General features: G+C 39.6%; 1 protein-coding gene across 3 annotated transcripts in view; it reads left to right on the forward strand.

Moving 5' to 3' along the window:
* The window catches only part of VWC2L (von Willebrand factor C domain containing 2 like), a 125,432-nt gene that overhangs the window by 6,309 nt on the left and 97,548 nt on the right, over positions 1-21,575 (forward strand). For all 3 annotated transcript variants that reach the window (XR_011849423.1, XR_011849422.1, XM_072121370.1), the window contains exon 2: positions 228-682. Coding sequence is in view for 1 of the 3 variants with exons in the window: in XM_072121370.1 (XP_071977471.1) it covers positions 293-682 (390 nt within the window). In the remaining 2 variants the exon portion in view is untranslated. The remainder of the gene's footprint in view (positions 1-227; positions 683-21,575) is intronic.

The following is a 21,575-nucleotide window of genomic DNA, read 5'->3' on the forward strand; positions in this document are numbered from 1 at the left end:
CTTCTATCATGAATGGGATGGAGCTACTCCCACCTGAAAAAATAGAGCTCATGCTTAAGAGGAGCAGATAAAGTTTTTTGTTAGAGCATCGTGAGGGGCCCAACATAACATTCAGCATGTCCAATGAAGGTTTATGAGCTCTCGTCAACACTAGATGCCATCATTGGCTACATTCTGAAACAAAACAATAGATTTTTTTTTTAATGTGCTATTCTGTTTGCTTTTAGACCTGATGGCAGCGACCTGATCCAGTTCCTAGTGGAGTGGCACATAATAAGCCTGACATTGGGGGATGGCTCTACATATTTCTGCAGTCTCCATGATTTTCTTTGCAATCATGGCTTCAGCATCATCAGCTTCAATCAACCAAGAAGATTACCCTGCCGATGAAGGAGAACAGGCCTCCAGTAATGACAACTTAATATTTGATGACTACAGGGGTAAAGGCTGTGTGGACGACAGTGGTTTTGTGTATAAACTAGGAGAGAGATTTTTTCCAGGTCACTCTAACTGCCCTTGTGTATGCACAGAGGATGGACCGGTTTGTGATCAGCCGGAATGCCCTAAAATTCACCCGAAATGCACTAAGGTGGAACATAACGGATGTTGTCCTGAGTGTAAGGAGGTGAAAAACTTTTGTGAATATCATGGAAAGACTTACAAAATCCTGGAGGAGTTTAAGGTAAGAGTTAAGTGTGATGCATTGTAACTGTGGATATGTGACACAGGCCCTCCACAATATTTTAAACTTTACGGTAGGGAAAGGGGTTAAACCGGACATTAGTGGGAATCGATTGTTTTAGCTACAGATAGCCCTGACAGGGTGAATAATGGACCTCATGTAAGATGTGTGTATCTCCCGTACTGTAGAGATTACTCGATGTAACTCTGATGGTTAATGATTAAGGTAAATACATGTTATAGTCTCATTATAGTATAGGAGTCATTATCACTTCCTTAATGAATACAATATATTAACGTCAAATAAAGTTTCTAGTGTACAATGTTTGTACACATTCTCAGATATAACATAAAATGAATAAGAGAAGCTTTGTACAGGGTGGGAGGGGCAGACACATAACTGCTACATGTTAATAAGCAACAGAGATCTGTCTTCAAGGGGTTGCCCCTACATTGTTTGTGAAATTGAATAATTTTAATAATAATAATAATTTTCCAATAAATGTTCTGTATCAATTCATCGTCGTCTTCTAGATCTCTGCTTGCTGACATTCATCAGGAACCTTCATTGTTTACTTCCTGTGGATAAAATTCTTTCCCTGGTCATGTGATGTCACATAGGTGCAAGGCTTGTTATATCCCTGGTCTTGTGATGTCACACAGGTGCACAGCTCGTTAGTATCACAGAGAGTAATCTGTGTCTAATAAGATGTGCACCTGTGTGACATCATATGACCATGAAGTGGTGGAATTATATTGGAAAGTTGTATAGCTTTTCACTACACAAACAATGTCAATTATTTGATGAAAATTGAATACCCCTTTAACATTTGGCCTTGAGGTATAACTTCCTACAAAAACCAACATGTGGACCCTGCGCCAATTGGCTAATATAAGCTGACAGCTCCTCGCTATTGGCAATGGCCATGATGTGCAGTAGCAGCTCATTGCTCTTTATTTGAAACGGGGCTCTAGTGCTGTCAGGCCCCAGTATACATTGTGTACCTTGTGGAGAAAGCAGCTGCCTAATGTAGGGACCAGGTGCCTGACCTCTCCAAACTCAATGGCCAGTTGTGAAAAATTCAAAATAAAGTGGTTTTCTTACAGAATTTTATTTAAGATTAAAATCCTCTTGGGTCCCCATTAGTCTCCACTAGAAAACAAATCAACCAATTATAAGTTGTGATGGGCAAGTACTGCTGCCAGGGATTGTCTGAGCATTATGTCCTGTATGGAGATAGGAACAGGAAGTAGAAACCAACAAGAACCTTTTAATATGGCGGCAAGACGGAATGAGTAATGGTTGAAAGAAAATTTTAACTTTGTTCTTTTTGTTTTGTTCACCCTACAATAAGATAAAGTAATGGTTATTGTGTCTTTTATGCATGTGCTTTATTGGGTACCTATCCAGAGGAATTTCATTAACTTAATATTTGCTTTGGTATTTGATTTTTTTTAATTTATAGAAAAAAACTCCCCTTCTACTTCCTCTTGACTTGAGCAGTCATTTATGCATATGGATAACTACTCTCTTCCATTTTTTATTTTTCTCTTTTACATCTAGTCTCACATCTTATGTGTGATGCTTGACCCCATTATTTGTATGTTCTTCTTAGGGATAGTTCAGAGCCTGGTTATTGCATCAGGTTTTTTCCACCAGTTAGGGTTCATTCACACGCGGAAGTGTGCTGGAGAGGAGGAGGAGGTGACCCCTCCTCCCTCCGTAGGAAATAGGGGCACACGGCCGCACACTCGCCGAAAGATAGAGAAAGCCACACATATCCTCGCCGTGCCGCTATTGCTGTCTATGGGGACGTACTTCCGGCCGTATATACGTTCCCCGCAGACGGCCATGTGAATTTATGAGCTGAAACCAGATGCAGAGATCACACACAGATAAAATATCATAGAAGGATTTGAGCCGTTCTATAAGGTCCCTCCTGGTTTAAGCTCACAATTACTGATGTAAATAACGATGAAGTAAGCAATGTGTGAACAGTCCCTTAACTCAAGTGAGGCTGTCTATGGGTCCTAGTATCATCCTTTTTGTAAGTACTTTCCTTTGTAGGGACACACATACAATGCCATGTTACTAAGGGATGTATTCGATTTCTCATTGGTTCTCAGGACTTTCATTAGCACATTGAATAATACATATGATTTTTCATGACGTAAAGTGATTTGGTGCTACTTATGTTACATTACTTAATTCTCCAGTATGGGGCTTTTAAAGGTATTGAGATGACACTAAAGAATTTACCAGCATGAAATAATTATTACTAGGAGCTCCTGCTGAAGATAAGCCATTTTATCCATACAAATGTAATTTACTACATTAAGGTATTTCAGAGTCAATTGTGCAGCAATTTACTGTGAATAATAAGTTGTATTCCTTAGAACCAGAGAAGGAAACTTCCAACTTGAAGAATTTCAGTGCTTAACCACTTCCTGACCTGGGACATAATAGTACTGTAATAGTAATAGTACCTGGTTGGCAGTGACTTGTACAGTAGTGATGACAAATTTCAGTTTTTTACAAAAAAAAAAAGCAAGGCATATCACAAAAATTCTTCAACTAATACTGTATGAAGTAAAATGTGTCACAGAAAACTTCAAATTCACCTGGATATGTTGAAGGGTTCCAAAGTTATAACCATGTAAAAAGATACGTCATATTTGGGGGGGAAAAATGGTTCGCTTCAGGAAGGTGCAAAATGGCAAATAGGTTAAACTGTGCCCAAAATAAGAGATTAACAGTACATTTTCTATTACATTCATTAAAACAACCCATTCAAAATCTAGTAATGTGTAATATGGTGCCCCTGGTGTTCAAAGTGGGTATCACTATGCAATTCTTTGTAATGAGGTGAGTGCTGGTGAGTTCAATCATTCTTCCCATATCCAGTTCTCTCCATACAGATCCTCTTCCCACACATAAAAATAGCTTAGCAGTTTTCTGGATGTGATCAGACAATTCAGAGCCTATAACCTCAGCCTGCACTTCTATGGGCTTAAGTACAGCGCTCTGCCTGCCCCGCTCTGAGTAGTGGGGACCTTTACAGGCTGTACAAAGGTTATTATAGAGAACGCAGTCAAATGGTTAAATTATTGCCAGGAAAACACTTTACATTGATTTTTTAATGTCCCAGTGTGCCCATACGGCAGTCCCAGCAAGTAATATTTATAAAACTGTACATTATCTCAGAATTGTTTGGTAGTTCCCAAAGTCCTGTGTATAAAATTATACTGGTGTCACAGTGTGCAGTTGTATGCTTTATCCCACAACAAAATTAAATACTACCAAAAAAGTATAAAAAGGTTTTTATACTTATTACACATATCCACTATCCAAGCTGTCAGTACACAGTGGTTATAAGAATTGGGTATTACGTGCCCCATCTAAGTAACGTAGTCCCGCACATCCTTTATGACCACCCTATGGGACTGACAGAGATCACTGTTTTGGAAGTCCCATTAATGTAAATAAGGTGGTAGTTACACATATAGACCCTTCTCAAAAACTCTTCATTGATCACTGGGGGTTCCATTGTTTGAACCCCATATAATTCATAGTTACTTATATCTTGCAGATAGGGGATTATTGTTATTATTGAGAAAAGTACTTTAAAGGGGACTTTTCAGCAGGTTTGGGACCTCTAAACCACCAGCAAACCGCTATACAGATGGGGCCAAGGGTTCTAAACCTATTTCACCATCCGTCTTCCTTGCCTGGTTACATAGTTATCACCGAGCCTCTGGTGACTTCACTCTGATGTTCAGGACATGAATAGTGAAGGACGGTACATGCGCTGGGGGTCTGAAAACTCCATTGTCTGGACCATCATTCCCTTTAATAAAGTTCGGAACCCGACTACAAGCAATAGTGATCTTAAAAGGTTTTTGACCCTAAACCCCAACTGCCTAAATACATACTCTGGTTTAGGGTGCCCGAAACAACTTTAAATACAAGTACCACAAGGATGTCAAGGAAATGTAAATACAAGTTTTTCTGTTTTTCTGGTAGTTTTAGTTAAATTGGTTTCCTAGGGATAACAACTGATGGCCCATTAAAAGGATGGTGGGGTCGGCACTGCATAAACAAAGCACACAGAGCGGAAAGCAATTGCCTCATCTCACTGTAGTGGCCCAAAGTCATTAATTCTGTCATCACTCCTATTAAGGTAAATGCGAGCCACGGTTGCAGTGACATTTCGGCCACTACAGAGACACTGGGGCAGATCTATCTGGCATTTTCTAGAGTACAAGCCCTGAAATAAGAAAAAAATCCTTGGCCACTGCCAGGAATTGCAATTACTTTCCCCCTTATGCCCCCTCCATGCCAGGTGGGCAGGGATGGGTGTGAAGTGGCTCGTTCTGGCCTGCATACTTCCTATAGCCTACAATATTCAGGAACTGGACCAGGGCCTGGCGTACAAAAATTGTCCGGCAGCGCTGATGGATACTGGATATATAAGGTGGTCGGTTTTTATCAATTAACCCCAGTATGCCTATTGCTTCAGTCTCTGTGTTTCGGTTACTGCAGCACCAAGCAGCTGATTATTGCCAGTGGGTAACCAACGATCAACTATTGATTGCCCATTCTGTGCGTAGGCCATCAATAGTAATTCCTGGAAAGCAACTTTAACCTTCATGGAGCAGTCCTTGTGACATAGCAGTTGAAATGCAGACACTGACTTTTCGACATCCAGAAGCTACTGAGAAGAAAAGCAATTCTGTAAAATAATACTGTTTCATAGTATAGCATAATAAACAGGGACTTATCATAACGAATAAACAGTGATGCAGTGCATCTTTTATCTGGACCATACATAAAGCGGTATATTGGAATGCAAAAGTTCTGCCTGCTAAACAACGAGTCCACTTCAGATGCTTCAGGCATGAGGCCATATCAAATCTGAAAACATTGTATCTAAATAGGGTCTCTGCAGGTGAGCTGGATGCAGCCAGACTATTGCTTAAAGAGTAACTATAAAGTTATTGGCAAAAAATAGCTTTAGCTCAGCTGGAGACAGCCTTTGACAACGATTCCAATAATGCATATATTTTGCTGCTGGCTTCTTCCTGGCCTTAGATACAGCCTAGTATATCTATCAGTCCTTCTTATAAAATCATATTATACTATTCTTGAAGTGGGCAGACTTCCTGGTTGTGACATCAGCTAAAGACACTGAGGCCAGAATATGGAGGGTGTTCACATGATTCAGGACAGCATGTTTGTAATTGGATGACTTGAAGACTTGTAATTGGATGACTTGCTTGTGACATCACTCCAGGTCCTGTTTTCTAGCACTCCTCTCCTACTGCCCCACCCAACAAGCCTCTTCTCATTTCCAGCCGTCCTGTACAGATTTCCATGTTTACCAGTAAGACAGACGGCAAGGTAAAACCTCTGCTAGCAGATAAACACCAGCAGATAGCTACTTAGAGTAAATGAGAGAATTGCATATTTTTGCCAAGTGCAGAGTTAGGCAAAAGCTTTCATACTTTACATTTGTACTTAAAGGCTCAGCCCAATTTTTTGTAACCTGAGATGCATCACTTTATATGGTTAGAACTTTTGAACACTTTGACTTACCAAAGTGATTTTGAAATAGTTTTTTCGTCACATGTTGTACTTGATGTTAGTAGTTACTTTTGATTGATAAGTTTTGTTTATATATAAAAAAGAAATTAAAAAGGGGGAAAAATTAGTTCATTTTCAAAATTCGGAATCTCGTTTTCAGGCAGATAGTTTTACCACCCAAATTAGCTACTAAATAACATTTCACATATGTTTGCTAAAATGTCATTTTTAAAAAAAAAATTTGATGTCACGCAGCTTAGAAATCGAACATCGGTTTTCTGTATTGTCAAGGAGGGTATTTTCAGAATTTACCCGCCATCAGTGCTGCTATCTTGGTGAAGATTGTCAATCCCCGTGACGTCATACTGTAGTATGGCAGTATATGGAAGGATCAATTGGACAATCTAGTGTTAAAGTATATTAGGGAATCTGAATAATAGTAAAGAAAAAATGTGAAAATTTAAAATGTTTTAAAAATTTTTTTAAATCACTCCCATTTGCCTAGAACTGATATAAACAGTACAAATCATAAACATGTTAGGTATCGCCGCACCCAAAAATGTCTGATCTATCAAAATATTATAACGATTATTCCCGGTGTTTAACCCCGTAATGGGAAATAGCGCCCAAAGTTGAAAATGTCACTTTTTCATCATTTTGCAAAATATAATAAATGGAAGAAAAAGTGATCAAAAGTCTGTACAGTGCTCAAAATGGTTGCATTGAAGGCAACATCTCATTTTGCAAAAATTGATACCACACACAGCTTTGTACACTGACGTATGAAAAAGTTATTAGTGCCAAAGATGGCAAAATGAAGAATTTTTTATTGTACAGGAGGTTTTAATTTTTGTAAATGTATGAAAAAATTATAAAACATATATAAATCCTTGTGATCGTAGTGACCCAAAGAATACAGTAGACATGTCTTTTGGGGTGCACAGTGAAAGCTGGAAAATCCTAGCCTACAAGAAAATGGCGCAAATGCATTTTTTCACGTCAAGGAGTAAAGCAATTTCTCCCGAGTATGGAGGCACCCCACATGTGGATGTTACTAGTTGTAAAGACACACAGCAGCAGAAGGACAGGAGAGCAGACAGTTTTACACTAATGGCTTTTATCTGGTTTATTGGCGTACTTTTGTGAGCTATAAAATATTTGTTTTTCCATTAATGTTGCCATGCGAGGGCTTATTTTTTTAGGACACTGTGTTGTTGCTGAAAATGTATTAACTATTTTTTGGGGGTTGTAGAAAAAACATCTAAATTCTGTAATTGGTTTTTGCCATTTTTTTGGTGTTCACCGAATAAACTAACTAACATGTTTATTCTACAAGTCAGTATGAATACGGTGACACTAAAGTTCTGTATTTTTGGTTACATTTACTAATTTTGTGGAATAAAATTTAATGTGGGTAAAAAAATGGGGATATTCCCTTTTTTTAATTTGATGTGACAAATATAAGTGTTATATCTAATGGGACTATGGGGGAGATTGTGAATACAGGCAGTCCCCGGGTTACATACAAGATAGGGTCCGTAGGTTTGTTCTTAAGTTGAATTTGTATGTAAGTCGGAACTGTATATTTTATCATTGTTATCTCAGACAGAACTTTTTTGGTCTCTGTGACAATTGGATTTTAAAAATGTTGGATTGTCATAAGAATCAATATTAACACTAAAGCTTCATTACAGACACCTCTGATAACTGTTACAGCTGTTTATTGTAGCTTAGATCTAAAGTACAATAAATTACCAATATCCAGAGGTCTGTTTGTAACTAGGGGTCGTATGTAAGTCGAGTGTTCTTAAGTAGGGGACCGCCTGTATATTGCATCTAAATTAGAACTTACTTCCTAATCTGATTTAAATCACTCTATGACAGCCATGGTAGCGTCAGGGAGTCATATATCCTCAACTATGCTGCTCCATTATAGTATGGGGTTGTCATTATGGTGCCAACCTGTGCTCCATTCATTTATAAGTGACTTGCAGGATGTGTCTTGCTTCCTATTGGATGACCATAGGTGGCTGATGTGGGATACATCTTGTGCAGTTAAGCTATTGTGTCTGATCTCTTATAGTAGAGTGAGTACCACAAGAGGAATTATCTAATTGTCCAACAAACACTGAAATATTCAGATGCTATTTGAGGCAAAAAATTAGATAATGTGCTGATACATATATTTATCTTAAGGAAAACCATGTCTCTATTACCTACCTTGCAAGGCAGCCCCTTTAACATCAAGCATGACTTTCAGGAAGCCCAATGCAGGATTAAAGCCAAACCAGTATATCTATTCCAGAAGGAACTCATTCCCATCTGTTGACAGCGCTGTTTTGCTGTGGTTGCATCTCTTCAGCACAGTGTAGGGAAATGATTTAGCAGTGTGAGAGTTCTTAATTGGCAAAGTCTTTGTATGGAGAGCACTTACTTCCCATCCCTCCAGGGGCAAGGGGAAATCCACCAGCCATATAGATGGTTCTTATGGTCACTCGTTTCAGATGTCCATATACGTTCTTCATACCTTCACGCTTGTATCTTTATGGTGTATCCACATGGTGATCAGATACAACGGTCAGGTACTTCTTGCACAAGAAGTTTGTAATTGTTTTGACATTAAAAGTCGCGCAGAGGATAATTCCAGTTCATGAAGCCGCTCCTGTACAATCTGCTTTAATCTATCATTTATCATGCCGATCACATCATTGCGAGACCTTTAGAAATGTTCTGTGTTTATTAAATATTGATGCGCACTTTATTTATTAGCGCTATGATAAATGACTTGTAGTATCAGGAAAAGTTTTAGAAGTGCTCTTTGACCGTCTTATTATAAATGTAGATCCCATCATTACCTGAAGTAATTACTAGTTAATTGGGTCCTGGTAATATATGTCCATTCTATAGTATGTCCTGGTGACTAAGGTTGTGTCACTGTAAATTATGTCAAACTAAGTCATTTACATGTAGTATCAGGTTCCTAGTGTAAAGCAGATTATGGAGGGGGGTCCTGCTGATGGGACCCTCTGCAGTCACCTGTTAATACCTAGAAAGCTGCTGCAGAGAAACAAAAGCATTACAGATCATGGGGTATCAGTGGGTATCAAGAGATTCACTGAATGCTGTGCATGGTATAGTCTATGCTCTCATATATCCCCAGGGGCATAATGATAGCGGTCGCAGGAGATCAGGAGATGCAACCACGACTGGGCTCTTGGGGAGCGGAGGCCCGTGGCTGAAATGCACAAAAAATGACAGTACACCATCTGTACAGTTCATACATGCTAATTTTGCATACATCATCATAAAATCATCAAAACTGCAAAGCAAAACTCTGATCTGGAGGGAATAAAATCAGGTAAATGGAACAAATACTGAGCACATATAGTACCTTTGTACCTGCTATAGGAGTAGTAATAATGTGAGCAAAGTCTTTGTATTTACCACCATCAGTTACTGAAAGGCCTTACATATATAGAGCAATTTCATCCAGTAACCCAACAATTTATAAGTTCTAGTCCAAAATCACTTTAATGTAATGTCATCCTCTAACCCTTCGGGCAGGGGCGTAACTACAGTGGTAGCAGCCATAGCAGCTGCTATGGGGCCCACAGAGTCAGGAGGCCCCATCATCCAACCTGACAAACTAAAGAATGGAGGATGTACCCCATTACATACATATTATGCTGCATATTGTACAACATAATATATGTATGACATATATGTGATGTATATATGCTGTATGTGTACAGAATGTATGATGTGTATATATACTGCATTATGCTCTGTATGTGTACTTTGTATACTGTGTAACTGTAAATCACATTTGTGAGTATATAAATATGTATATTTTTAAGGGGGAAGGAGGGCCCCAGTCAGAAGTCTGCTATGGGGCTCTGCCTCTCCTAGTTACGCCACTGCCTTCGGGGCTAGTAGCCGCAGTAGTTATGATTCTATTACACACGTCCTTAGCAGTGAAATGGTTTAGGGGAATCTGTCACCGGATATTACCCCATTTATATGTATATATAACCATGGAGTTTTGTTTTTACAGACTGTGGAGGGCTGACTATCATTTTTCTCATTTTGCATCATTCACAAGGTGTTGAAAGCCTCCCTTGCTGTCGTGCACCCAGTAGGTGAACTGATCATACTTCCCTGTGCAGCTCTAAGATAAGATTCAGATCTTTAAAGAGAACCAGTCAAGCAAAATAACCCCCTAAACTAAATATATTTTCATAAACTGCCATTAGAGAGCATTGCCTCTATCCCTTTATTGTCCCTCTACATGCCTGTAAACCTAAGCAATGAGGTCCTAAAGCTGTATGCAAATGACCTGTGAAATGTCCAATGAAGCATTAGCATATTCAAGCTGTCCATCTTATTCATGAGTGGGAGGCACAGCCACACCCCCAGTGCATGACTGACAGCCTGTATAATGATGTGAGGCTGTATAATGATGTGCTTCCTGGTGCTGGTGGCCACACCCCCTGCAGCCTGTGTGTGTGTGTGTATAGGAGAGATACAGCAGCTCCAGGCAGCCATGTTACAGCAGAACATGTCAGATTCATGTGTAGCTGATGTCTGTGTCTCTCACCTGTATATTAGGAGGATGCAGCATGTCAGCAGATGCAGCACACACACTAACAATACATTACACACAGACATGAGCAGGGGGAGGAGAGGGGAGGAGTAACAGGGGTGACATCACTGCCTCTGACCATGTGACCAGCCTCATTTACATGATAAAAAATAGATGATTTTACAATGAATAATGTATGAAATAACTAGATAAAGGCTGGGATGGGACCCTTGTGAGCTGCTCCAACAGGTAGTAGTGACAGGACTAGTGACACAGACCTGATGACAGGTGTCCTTTAATGCTGATGTGTCACCTGCAATGTCATTTTTAGCAGATTCCGATAACTTATGCTATGCTTATTTTAAAACTTAATTTGTCAGCATTCTGAATCATTTCAGTACTTTATAGTGGTTTATTTTTCATTACCTGGCTCCCTACCAGAAGCATGTGAAGAGTCTCCCCTCCTTCACACTCATGCAGCTCCCTCCACCAACCCACTTCTTGTTATATGCATTGAGCAGGCAGGGAAGGAAGGGGGTGGTGTGCAGTAGAGGAAGAATGCATGAGGAGACACAGGCAAACACAGGCTGCAGAAGCCGCCTCCCCAGGGACTCGCCACACACTGAAGCAGGTAATGTAAATCAAACAGTTAGAAACTGGCTACCTGCCAGAAGCATGTGGTGAGTCCCAGTGGAGGGCAGCTGCATCCTGTGTGAGTTTCCTCTCCTCCACACTGCTGGCAGGGTGCCAGGTAATGTAAATAGAACTACAGGCAGTCCCCGAGTTACGTACAAGATAGGTTTTCTAGGTTTGTTAATAAGTTGAATTTGTATGTAAGTCGGAACTGTATACTTTATAATTGTAACCCCAGCCAAAATTTTTTTGGTCTCTATGACAATTGGATTTTAAAAATGTTGGATTGTCATAAGAACCAGGATTAACAATAAAGCCTAATCACAGACACCTGTGATAACTATTATAGCTGTTTATTGTAGCCTAAGGATAAAGTACAGAAAATAACTAACATCCAGAGGTCCGTTTGTAACTAGGGGTCATCTGTAAGTCGGGTGTTCTTAAGTAGGGGACTGCCTGTATTAGAAACTACTAAAAATATTCAGAATGCTAACAAAGACATTTTTGAAATCAGCATAGCTTACTTTATTAACACTCTGCAGGCTCCAAAACTGATGAATTATGATTCTCTGCTTATTTGCACATAAATCTGTAGGAAATGTTTTATAGGTAAATAAACAATATATCAGATAAAAGTCAGAGTTCCAGAAAGGAAATGTGATACCCTACTTGAGAGGGATGGTAGTGTAATGGGGTAAAATCTGGTGAGTCCCTTTATAGAGGTAGTCCACCTTAGACAGTCCATTTTGGTAGAAGGGTCCATCCAAACATGAAGCTGATCAGAGGATATCCTATAGCTAGAAATGTTCTGCTAAAGCTGAGCCAAAGGGAAACAAGGTCTTGCAGGATTCTGATTTAAATCAATGCATTTTGAAAAAATAAAGTAATTGTATCTGGAATCAAAAGGGGGATTTACATTATGCCATAATTCAGTAGGAGGGTCACAATAACAACTCACTAGTTTTACAGTACATCTCCTTTAGATGTATATTGACTTGTAGAGATTGTTCAATGATCAAAGGAGCTCTATTATCTCTTAGAAAGGACATTTAAAAGCTAAAAATCCGAAACATAAGCAGAAAACTTGAATTTGAAAACTAAAATTTGAAAATTTTAAAGCGCACTATAAAATCTTTAAAAATTAAATAAATGAGGTTACAACAAGTGGGGCATCTAAATAATGGGAGCAGGGAGCTGGTAAATGGATGGGGAGGATGCAGAAGTCTAACGTGTTATACAGTATTTGGCCCCCTTGAACTTTTCTACCTTTTGCCACATTTCTGGTTTCAAACATAAAGATTTTAAATTGTTATTTTTTTGGTAAAGAATCAACAACAAGTGGGACAATATTGTGAAGTGGAACGAAAGTTATTGGATATTTCAAACTTTTGTAAAAAATAATAAACTGAAAAGCGTGCAATATTATTCAGCCCCCTTTAACTGGTTAAGGACCGGGCCCTTTCCCGTTTTTTCATTTCCATTTTTCACTCCCCACCTTCAAAAATCTATAACTTTTTTATTTTTACACGTAAAAAGCTATGTGATGGCTCATTTTTTGCTTAACAAATTGCACTTCATAGTGATCACATTGAATATTCCATGCCATGTACTGGGAAGCGGGAAAAAAATTCCAAATGCAATGAAAATGGTGAAAAAACGCATTTGTGTCGTATTCTTGTGGGCTTGGATATTACGGCTTTCACTTCACGCCACAAATGACGCATCTAATTTATTCTTTGGGTCAGTACGATTACAGGGATACCAAATTTGTATAGGTTTTATAATGTTTTCATACATTTACAAAAATTAAAACCTCATGAACAAATTTTTTTTTTAAATTTTGCCGTCTTCTTGTGCTTATAACTTTTCCATACTTCATTATATGGAGTTGACGGTGGTGTCATCTTTTACGACTTTTGATCATGTTTTCAATTATATTATTTTTAGGACTGTACGACCTTTTGATCACTTTTTATAGAATTTTAAATTTTTTTTTAAATGGCAAAAAAGTGCCAGTTTTGACTTTGGACGCGATTTTCCATTACGGGGTTAAATGCAGTGAAAAACCGTTATTATATTTTGATAGATCAGGCATTTTCGGACGCGGCAATACCTAATGTGTTTATGATTTTTACTGTTTATTTATATTTATATCAGTTCTAGGGAAAGGGGGGTGATTTGAATTTTTAGGTTTTTTTATTATAATTTTTTTTTTTAACTTTTTTTTTAATTTTTACTATTTTTCAGACTCCCTAGGGTACTTTAACCCTAGGTTGTCTGATCGATCCTACCATATACTGCCATACTACAGGATTTTACTCCTCATACATTACAATGTGCTGATAGCACATTGTAATGAATGGGTTAACCCAAAGTAGCTTCGGGTCTTCGTGAGACCCGAAGCTACCATGGCAACGGATCGCCATCTGACCCGGCGGGCGGTCGCGAACCGGTTAAGTTAATACTTTGCTGCGATTACTGCTGCAAGTCGCTTGGGGGATCAGGTCTCTATCAGTTTTGCATATTGAGAGACTGAAGTTCTTGCCCATTTTTCCTTGGAAAACAGCTGGAGCTCATTGATATTGGATGGAGAGTGTTTGTGAACAGCAGTTTTCAGTTCTTTCCACAGATTCTCAAATGGATCAGGTTTGGACTGTGACTTGGCCATTCTAACACTTGAATATGTTTATTTGTGAACCTTCCATTGTAAATTTTTCTTTATGTTCAGGATCATGTAGAAAGATAAATCTCTGTCCCAGTTTAAGGTCCTTTGCAGACTCCAACATGTTTTGTTCCAGAATGGCCCTGTATTTAGCTCCATCTATCTTCCCATCAATTTTAACAATCTTCTCTGTCCATGTTGAAGAAAAACCGTGTCAGTGTGGATGGTGTGTTCAGGGAATTGCTTTTACATCGAACATATCGTTTGGCATTGTGGCCAAAAAGTTACATTTTGGTTTCATCTGACCAGGGCACCTTCTTCTACATGTTTGGAGTCTCCCTGGTGGCCTGTGGCAAACATTAAACAAGACTTTTTGTGTATATCTTCTTGCCACTTCTTATATAAAGCCAGATTTGTACAGTGTGTGATTGATGGTTGTCCTTTAGACAGACTCTCCCACCTCAGCTGTAGATCTCTGCCGTTATCCAGAGGGATCATGGGCCTCTTGGCTGCATCTCTGATCAGTCTTCTCCTTGTTTGAAATGAAAGTTGCAGATGTCCGATTCTCCTTCCATTTCAATATGATCGCTTGTACACGGCTTCTTGGGAAGTTTAAAGTTTGTACTGACAGTGGGAATGATGGAAGTTGCCGACTGGAGGAGATTGACAGAAATTTTCCAACACTCCCGTAGTATTGATGAGGCAACAAGAAGCATGCTTGACCTACCGCTCCATCAATTATTGAGAATGGGACCTCCATTCTGATAATCAGTGGGGGTCTGACAGCTGGGATCACATTGCTATCCCCAAATTGTTATTAGGGGATAACAATAAAACCTTGGACAATCCCTTTGACACATAGCTGGATAATTTAGTAAACAGGTTATTTTTTTTTAGGTTTCAATCACATTTCCCCTACATAATGAATATTCTCTCCATTTTTAAACAAAATACAAAGCCTTATATGTGAATTAAAGGGGTTTTTTTGCACAAAATTCTAAATTAAAGAATTTGCACCACTACCAGGTGGACACTTTACTTTAGTAATGAGTCTACTATGTCTATGTGTAGTTTGCTGCTTGTCTAAGTGGTAATAACTACATTTTGTTGCTTCTGGTGATGTCATAACCATAGCCGTAGTGCCTGCTCTGATCTGACAGGTACCTCATCTGTGATGTAGAAACCTGGGAGTGGTGGAGGAGAATGATAAAACAGTCACTGAACAAGATGCATGTCATCTCTGATCTTTGCTAAATCCTACAGCAGATTAAGGCGTAGGCACCTGAAGTTTCTTCATCAATGTGGACATCTCTTGTTAGTACAGTGGAGTGCAGCAGAGATACTGTGCTGACCGGGACGGAACACATGAGATGTGTTTGATGTAGGGAGAAATTTCTGGCTTGCTGGATATGCTGGAGTTTCTTGTGCTGCACAGCTGAAAGGGAGTTGAGAGAGTTGAAAGGGAAGAGTATGAATGAGCGCTATCTATATAGCCTGCTGTGCAATGCTTCATGTGACGTGTGCTTCTTGCACATAGAAAAACACTACAATAAATAAACTCTGTGTACAGGGATCACAGGAACTGCTAAACAACAATTTTGTGCAGAATTGGTGTAAACGTGTTCTTTTTAAGCAGTGATAAGGGTGAAAAGACTATTCAGATCAAGGCTCTAAGACTTGATGAATTACAATTGCAGAATTCACTTTATTATCACGTGACTAGTACAATGCCAAAAGACTGCCTTTTTTTTCAAAAAGGTCATTCTAAACCAGAAGCCCTCCATGTTTGAAGGTTTGCTAAAGGGGTTGTCCTTGTCATTCTATGTACTGTCTATGTGAGTGCTGCAAATAGCTGGACACAGCCCCTGGCTAGCACCGCTCGCAGGTGTCACGGGGGAAGGGGTTCAGCTCAGGGTTCGGGATTGAACAGATTTTTAAAGTTTGGGTTCCCAACTTTTAGTTAATCATTCTGGCCATATGTATTTATTGTACTAATTATATAACTCTTAATACAATTTCAGCTGTCGTGTCAAAGAGGTTTTATCTTCTGGAAAGTTTGTCTTCCCAAAGAAGATTGTAAATTATTTCTATATATGAACTTTGGGGCACATTTATCATGTTCCCCACAGACCCCCTCCCCCATTGTTGGATTCATAAGGAGGCCCCCACTGCTGTTGGGGCAGTTCTACATCAGGTCCTGAATGGGCCCAGGTTACAGCTAGTGCCCCTTTGTGTATGATTCTTAAAGCTGCTCTATCTGCCCTACTGTACATAATAATCCAACTCTGATCCCATGCTACAAAATCTACAATCCTCTCCAAATACTCTCATCCCCTATAGAGAAACTTTTTCTGATGCGAAATGGTTTGGTTTCATGACTCTAACTATCCCCTGGCATGATATAAGCAGCCATGCTGTAACACTATATACTGCTGCTCTAAATACCTGTGTGCAGTCATTTCTACTTTTTGCTAATAAAACCAGTCATATGTTACTGTTCAAAATTTCCATTGTCCCTTGCGGCAAACAAATTCTAACCTTCAACTCTACGGAAATGCTCAGTAAAAAGATACATAATGTCACAATGTCAGAATATAAAGTGGTTTTTACATTTATTAAATGAGAAGAGTCATTTTGCAATGTGAATTTTATTTCTATGGCGCATCACTTCTGTTTTCTGCTGCATGCAGTTTGCAATACAATGAATGGAAGTTTTAACTCTGGGACGTTTCAGGATGCAATATAATTCAGATTAGAAAGATTTAACTGATGTTCATAAAGGATCTTTCACCAAATTGCAAAATGACCGCTTTATACATTATTAATTTACCTGAGTCCAGTGTATTCACCTTGAAAATCCATTGCCGGACGGAGACTCCAAGAGCTAAGCACAATCTCTGCCTATCTAACTGGCAAGCAGGGACGTTACTTGAGTGTCTGCAGTCACATTGTACAAACATTTATTTGCTGAAATGGGACTACCCTTTTAAAGAGGACCTGTCACCAGATGTTTGCGGATAAAGGGTTACAAGCCCTCCCCATATCACCTAAAATTAGCTGGCAGTGGGGCTCTGTACCTTAATTACAGATGTTTTTCTGATATGCAAATTAGCTTTTATGACTCATGTCTGGTATCTGTAACTCTCTCTCAGGCTGGCAGTGAACCACGCCTCATTATTCTGACTGACAGATCTGTGTCTCTTCAAATCATTGCTCTGCCTCCCTGTTCTTAGGGACCGTCTGCTAATATTGAACTGCAGACATATAAAGCTCTATGTACAGATCAGAAATATTGGGGGTCATTTACTAAGGGCCCGATTCGCGTTTTCCCGACGTGTTACCCGAATATTTCCGATTTGCGCCGATTGTACCTGAATTGCCCCGGGATTGTGACGCACGCGATCGGATTGTGGCGCTTGGGCGCCGGCATGCTTGTGACGGAAATCGGGGGGCGTGGCCGATCGAAAACCCGACGTATTCGGAAAAACCGCCGCATTTAAAAACCGAAAAAGTGTCGCTTGGGGAGCGCTTACCTTCACCTGGTCCGAGGTGGTGCATTCCGGCGCGATGATCCAGAGCAGAGAACGCGCCGCTGGATCGCGAATGGACCGGGTAAGTAAATCTGCCCCATTGTGTCATTTTATTTTACACAGTGCCTTGTGTTACATTCATGACATGTGACCAGAGTGACAGGTCATTCAGCCTTCTAAGAATAGCAAACTGTACACCATGTATGTGATCACATGAAAAAACAGTAGCCTCCATGGAGGATGGAGAGGAGTAGAAGTCCATGGAGGCTGCTGTGACTTCATGTGGTCAGCTACATGCATAGGGTATAGTTTGGTATTATTAAGAGGCCTAGGTACCTGAGAGGATGTCACTCTGTTCACATGACATGAACTGTGACCAGTAAGGAGGCATAAAGCATGGGGAGTATTAGGTGGGAGGGGCCATCTAATACACTCCCCATTCTGATGTCATGTAATATAAGATAAAAGGTGATTTATGTGGATGTAATGGAAACAATTTTTAGCTAAAAGAAGGGGGTCAATCAGTTAATAGAGCTCTATAGGCTCCCTTTAAGGAGCCATAGGGAGACCTCCCAAGAAAAAGAGTATAAACAATACATTATGACATTTAGGTTACAACTTCACTGTAGGGAACATGTCAAGTGGGTTTTCTACCCAAAACTGGCCCTAGCATGTATGGTATTAAGGTGACCATATCTGTTGCCAAAATGCCAATTTAAAGGAGGTCCCAGGTAAATGTAAATTTTTTAATATATTTTTTATGAGTTCATAATGATGACCATAAATAAACCCTACATTGAAATAAAATAAAATCCAACCATGTAATAAAATTACCCTAAAAACCATATCCAAAGCTCCAGTGCTCACTCTAGACAATTACAGTACCTATAATATAATACCAAAATATAAACTTTAGCGGGATTCTGAGATTACATTTATTTTTGAACATGGAAAATTTATTTAAGGCTGCATTTACATGATCGTATGAAAACGACCATATGTATGCACAGCATACGGCCCCATTCATTTTACATGGCCATATTGCCCACCATCAGCATTCTGATGATGAAAATATAGAGAATGTCCTATATTCTCATGTATTTCTGTTCCACATGCCACATTGTAGTTTATGGGAACGTATAAAATGCAAGTTGCAAACGTTCTGTATACGGTTGTGCACCATATGCTGCCTTATATACGTACAGTATCCAGAATAAGTGCATTCTGTCAGCCAGCCATCATTTTACAGTCCACCATATTTTATACCCATATGGTACGGATACAGTGACATATGTGAACATACAGATGTAAATCGTCCCATATATACAGATTCATATGGATTCATACAGCACGGAAATACAAGACTGGAGAAATCACACGTTGGTGTGAATGCAGCCTAAATCATTTTCATGCACTTAAGGTTACAGTCTGTTTGGTGAAGCGTTCCACAACATTAACAGACCGAAAAATTCTAAATGAAAAGAAATTATTTTTATTGAAATACAAATGAGCATTTTGGTGCAATATGGGTGTGGCTATTTGGTAAAGTGCATTCACTCTTGAACACTGTTATGGGGGAGCATGGTACTATCAACACGTATACGGCTGTCAGCACGTGAATGTTGTTGTCAGTGTGCTATGTTTGTTGTCAGTGTGTTTAATCAATGGATAGCAGAAGGACAAATTCATTTCTACGGGATTATACACATGGTTTTGGTTTCCATTTGTGCACTGACAGCCCAGGTCACATATTATTATTCTATTATTGCCCACGTTTGTGGCTCGGACAGGCTTTACTGTGGTCATCAGTGTGTGGGTGAGCCTCACCAATGACACATGAGAGAGTGGAGAGTACCTATGGTACTCATGGAAAGATTTTTTGGCATTCAGGACTTGTATTTTCCAAATACTTGCTTATGATGCCGAGCACTTCCTCTAATCTATATTTAGTTTATATCTTACTCGTTAAACATTTGTTTAACATTAAGAGGAAGAGGACAAGACGTGGTCTCTCCAGACTATGTGATTCAAAGAAAAAAAGAAGAGAGACGATACGGGCGTCACATGTGTAAATCCAAGTGGATTAGAGAGATGTTTAGATTCTTTAGCGAAAAGGTGTTCACCTTTCTTGGTTATACAATGGTACAACACGTGAACTAGCTTCAGTTTTATCTTTGAGTGGTTTTGGCCTTCCTGGGCTTCCTAGTACCATTGGTGTCCATGAAGAAGATCAAGCGGCTAAAGGGTAGATTCCAGGGAGTTCACGTCGCCAATCACTCAGACTAGAGATATTTCACTAGTAGGTTCCTTTACTTAGTAACTTTATAATGTGCATTTCGAGCCTGTCCCGGGCTCTTCTTCAGTTACATACAAGCATGTCAAACATTAAAAGTGTGGGGCTTCTAAACTTTTTGGCGCACATCACGGGCATGTGTGACATCAAGGTGTAAATAAAGACATAGAAAAAAAAATATTGAAAAAGAAATTTGAGAAAAAAAATATATGTCCATTCAATATTTACAATATAATTTACAATATAATATAATAATACAAACAGTAGGCCCTATTTGTCCCTTAACTAATTTAAATATAACATGTATTAAAGTATAAAAATAAAGAAATATAGAAATATATATATATATACACTCACCGGCCACTTTATTAGGTACACCTGTCCAACTGCTCGTTAACACTTAATTTCTAATCAGCCAATCACATGGCGGCAACTCAGTGCATTTAGGCATGTAGACATGGTCAAGACAATCGCCTGCAGTTCAAACCGAGCATCAGTATGGGGAAGAAAGGTGATTTGAGTGCCTTTGAATGTGGCATGGTTGTTGGTGCCAGAAGGGCTGGTCTGAGTATTTCAGAAACTGCTGATCTACTGGGATTTTCACGCATAAACATCTCTAGGGTTTACAGAGAATGGTCCGAAAAAGAAAAAACATCCAGTGAGCGGCAGTTCTGTGGGCGGAAATGCCTTGTTGATGCCAGAGGTCAGAGGAGAATGGGCAGACTGGTTCGAGCTGATAGAAAGGCAACAGTGACTCAAATCACCACCCGTTACAACCAAGGTAGGCAGAAGAGCATCTCTGAACGCACAGTACGTCGAACTTTGAGGTAGATGGGCTACAGCAGCACCAGTCCTTGCAGCTAAGAACAGGAAACTGAGGCTACAATTTGCACAAGCTCATCGAAATTGGACAGTAGAAGATTGGAAAAACATTGCCTGGCCTGATGAGTCTTGATTTTTGCTGCAACATTTGGATGGTAGGGTCAGAATTTGGCGTCAACAACATGAAAGCATGGATCCATCCTGCCTTGTATCAACGGTTCAGGCTGGTGGTGGTGGTGTCATGGTGTGGGGAATATTTTCTTGGCACTCTTTGGGCCCCTTGGTACCAATTGAGCATCGTTGCAACGCCACAGCCTACCTGAGTATTGTTGCTGACCATGTCCATCCCTTTATGACCACAATGTACCCAACATCTGATGGCTTCTTTCAGCAGGATAATGCGCCATGTCATAAAGCTGGAATCATCTCAGACTGGTTTCTTGAACACGACAATGAGTTCACTGTACTCAAATGGCCTCCACTGTCACCAGATCTTAATCCAATAGAGCATCTTTGGGATGTGGTGGAACGCGAGATTCGCACCATGGATGTGCAGCCGACAAATCTGCAGCAACTGTGTGATGCCATCATGTCAATATGGACCAAAATCTCTGATGAATGCTTCCAGCACCTTGTTGAAACTATGCCACGAAGAATTGAGGCAGTTCTGAAGGCAAAAGGGGGTCCAACCCGTTACTAGCATGGTGTACCTAATAAAGTGGCCGGTGAGTGTATATATATATATATATTTAATACCATTAAAAACCAATATAAATACGGTTCAATAA

The sequence above is a fragment of the Engystomops pustulosus genome, chromosome 8 (assembly GCF_040894005.1).
Source record: "Engystomops pustulosus chromosome 8, aEngPut4.maternal, whole genome shotgun sequence".
Classification (NCBI taxonomy): domain Eukaryota; kingdom Metazoa; phylum Chordata; class Amphibia; order Anura; family Leptodactylidae; genus Engystomops; species Engystomops pustulosus.